This window comes from Nestor notabilis, unplaced genomic scaffold, assembly GCF_000696875.1.
Source record: "Nestor notabilis isolate BGI_N333 unplaced genomic scaffold, ASM69687v1 scaffold14649, whole genome shotgun sequence".
In the NCBI taxonomy this organism is placed as follows: domain Eukaryota; kingdom Metazoa; phylum Chordata; class Aves; order Psittaciformes; family Psittacidae; genus Nestor; species Nestor notabilis.
The window spans coordinates 24,267-27,131 of record NW_009943416.1 but is presented as its reverse complement, the minus strand read 5'-3'; the positions used below and the strand labels follow the sequence as shown (position 1 = coordinate 27,131).

Below are 2,865 nucleotides of genomic sequence, written 5' to 3'. Positions count from 1 at the left end.
CAGGAGGTCTTGGAGAGTAAAATTAAGCAGGCAGCCGCAATAGCAGACTGACATGTCTGGTCTCACACGATGTTCTGTCAAGCTGCAGTGGTGTCATAGCACGGAAGATGCTTTCTGGATGCTGTTGTCTGCGGATGATACATCCCAGGTAAATTTGGGTTATCTGCAGCTTGCAGAGCCTACACTCAATCCAGACCCTGCTCAAGTTCCCTTAAGTCACTTGCACTTGCAGCGCCAGCATCTCCTGTGAAGTCCTGTAAATCTCCAGCCCTTGCCCAGGGCAACAGAAACACCTCCTCCAAGCTGTGGGGACGTGCACACACTCCTCACAGAGTATCAGTGCTGTCATTTACACTTCCTTCCCAATAAAACACCTGTAGGCATCCTCCTCCTGGCCCCTCGCCCTGTGGTTGTGCCCATAATCTGCAGCTTGGCTTGTGGGGAGAATCCAGCTTGCAGAGCAGAGGCACACTGCCTGCTTCAAAGCAATGTATTTGCACTTGCGGTGTGTTTTTATTAGCAGAGAGAGGGTATTGTGGGCACAGAGGATTTAGCAATGGCCAAATACAGGCAAGGAAGTTGCCTTCCTTCCGCACAGGCTGGGGCAGAGGGAAAAGCTGGGCGTAAGGCTCAGTGTGGGTCCTGTCCCTAAAGGGCGTGCTGGTCCTGTCCTAAACCGCACGGGCAGAGAGGTGCATTTGCACTGTGTCAGGGTGTGTGTGTGCGTGCACACATGGGGGTTTGCAAACTGCCTCTCACACTACCTGTGAGTAGGTAGAGGGTATGTGTGCTGCTGGTTACTGCATTGTTTGGAGTAGGTAATCATTGAATCAGAATGGTTTGGGTTGGAAGGGACATCTTAAAGGTCATCTGATTTCAAGCCCCTGCCATGGGCAGGGACACCTTCCACTAGACCAAGTTGCTCCAAGCCTCATCCAACCTGGCCTTGAACATTGCCAGGGAAGGGGCAGCCACAGCTTCTCTGGGCAACCTGTGCCACAGCCTCACCACCTTTACAGGGAAGAATTATTTCCCAATACTTCATTTAAACCTTCCCTCTTTCAGCTTAAAGCCATTCCCCTTTGTCCTGTCATTACATGCCCACAGTCCATGCTACACCAAAGGGTATCTGTGGTGCATGTGTATGTATTCATATGCATTTGCATGTATGTGGCCGTGTACATACACACCCATACACATGTGCTTGTGTTGTTGCCTGTGTTTTCCAGAGCAGAGGTTTCATCCCCCGGCCAGCAGAGGGAAGAAGCTCTGGGGGTGCTACAGGCCCCTGTGCAGGGGGTAGGATCCTCCCTGTGCACCCATATTTAGTATTTCCTCTTTTCCTTGCACGAGTGCACATGTGGGCATGAAAATAAGCATGTCCTCTCCTATCACAGCGTTTTGTGCTTCTGCCCCAAGGCGCAGAAGGAGGCTGAGTCCGGGCAGGGGAATGGTCCCACATAGGTTTCAGCACCATGGCACAGGGCACACACTGTTCCCAAGGGCATGCCTTAGGAGGATGCCATCCCCAGGACGGGACCTGGTGCTCGGCGTGGGCCAGGCCGTAGTTGTTTGTGTGTAACAGCGGGAAGTGTGTGAACGGGACAAATTTAGCAGTGAAAACACAGGCTGGTGCAGTCAGTCATTAAACGCTGGCCCATCTCGTCATCCTGCAACCACAAACAGCTTTTTTGGGGCCGGCGTCCCAGCGGAGGCTGGAGGAAATGTGGGAGGCCAGTTCCCGGTGACACCTCCGCGCGCGGCTGCCCTGCCCAACGTGCCATTGGCTGCCCCCCGCCCGGGGCTGGCGCCGGGCAGCGCTTAAATGCCTGCAGGGCCACGGCAGGGCACACAGCGCAGGGCATCCCAGCACAGGCAGCCAGCCCATCCTGTCCCAAGCACTGAGGAGACACCAGCTCGCACCACGCTCAAGGTAAAGGTTTTGGTTTTTTTGGGTTGCTCTGGCATTGCCCGGAGAGAAATGTTTGGGGAGAGAGGTTGTAGGTTTCCTTGGGAGTTTTGGTAGAAAGCAGGACACTTGTAAGCTGGGATGATGGCATTGCTTTGTAAGGGAAGAAATCAGGAGCATGGCTCTTTGCTCCAGTGTGTTTTGGGTGCAGGGTAATCACAGAATCAACAAGACTGCAAAAGACCTTTAAGATCATCAGTTCCAACCTTTACCCCAGGACTGCTAATTCTACCCCTAAACTATATCACTAAGGGCCTGATGTGCAGTGCAGTTAGTATGTCCTGTGGGGATGCAGTGCTGGGCTGCTTATAGGACTTGGAAAATGAGAGCAGAGCTGGAGGAAAGCCCCCCCTGTTTCACCTGCCTGCACAGGTAACCATGCTGCTGGGGTGCCAGACCAAGCTAGGGGATGCAGCTCTCCATGTGGTTATCTTACCAGGGGCTCCACTTTGGGCAGCAGGAGGTTCTGTGGGCTGTGGGGACCATGACAGGTGGGAGGCACAGCGCTGCAGCCCACGGTCGTATGGTGCTGCCCATCTGTGTTGCCTGCTCCCATCACTGCCCCTGATCTCAGCTGGGTGGCTGGTAACATTACTGTGGGAACAGGGAATTTGGAGGAGCTTTCCCACTCTTTAATGATGCTTAAACAAAGTATCTGCAAGAGCGTGGCTAGTTATTTAAAATCCTGAACTAAAAGAAGATGCCAGGAAGTGGCACAAGGACAAATCCTTGGCTTGTTTGATGACATGCCAGGCTGAGCACCACGTGCCAGGATGGCAAGGCTGTATCAGCTGTAAGGGCTTTGTGGAGCCAAGTTACAGCCAAGGGCATGTACCGATGTTTTGCTCTAGTTGCAAATGCTTTTCTTCCTACTGCAGCCACAGGGACCACAACTG

At 53.2% G+C, this 2,865-nt stretch overlaps 1 protein-coding gene across 1 annotated transcript in view; it reads right to left on the bottom strand.

Annotated features, from left to right (window-relative positions):
* Nucleotides 1-2,525, bottom strand: part of SPARCL1 (SPARC-like 1 (hevin)) — a 34,672-nt gene extending 32,147 nt beyond the window's left edge. Inside the window, exon 1 of the mRNA XM_010021933.1 lies at nucleotides 2,406-2,525. Coding sequence (XP_010020235.1) covers nucleotides 2,406-2,525 — 120 coding nt within the window. The remainder of the gene's footprint in view (nucleotides 1-2,405) is intronic.
* Nucleotides 2,526-2,865: the final 340 nt, after the last annotated feature.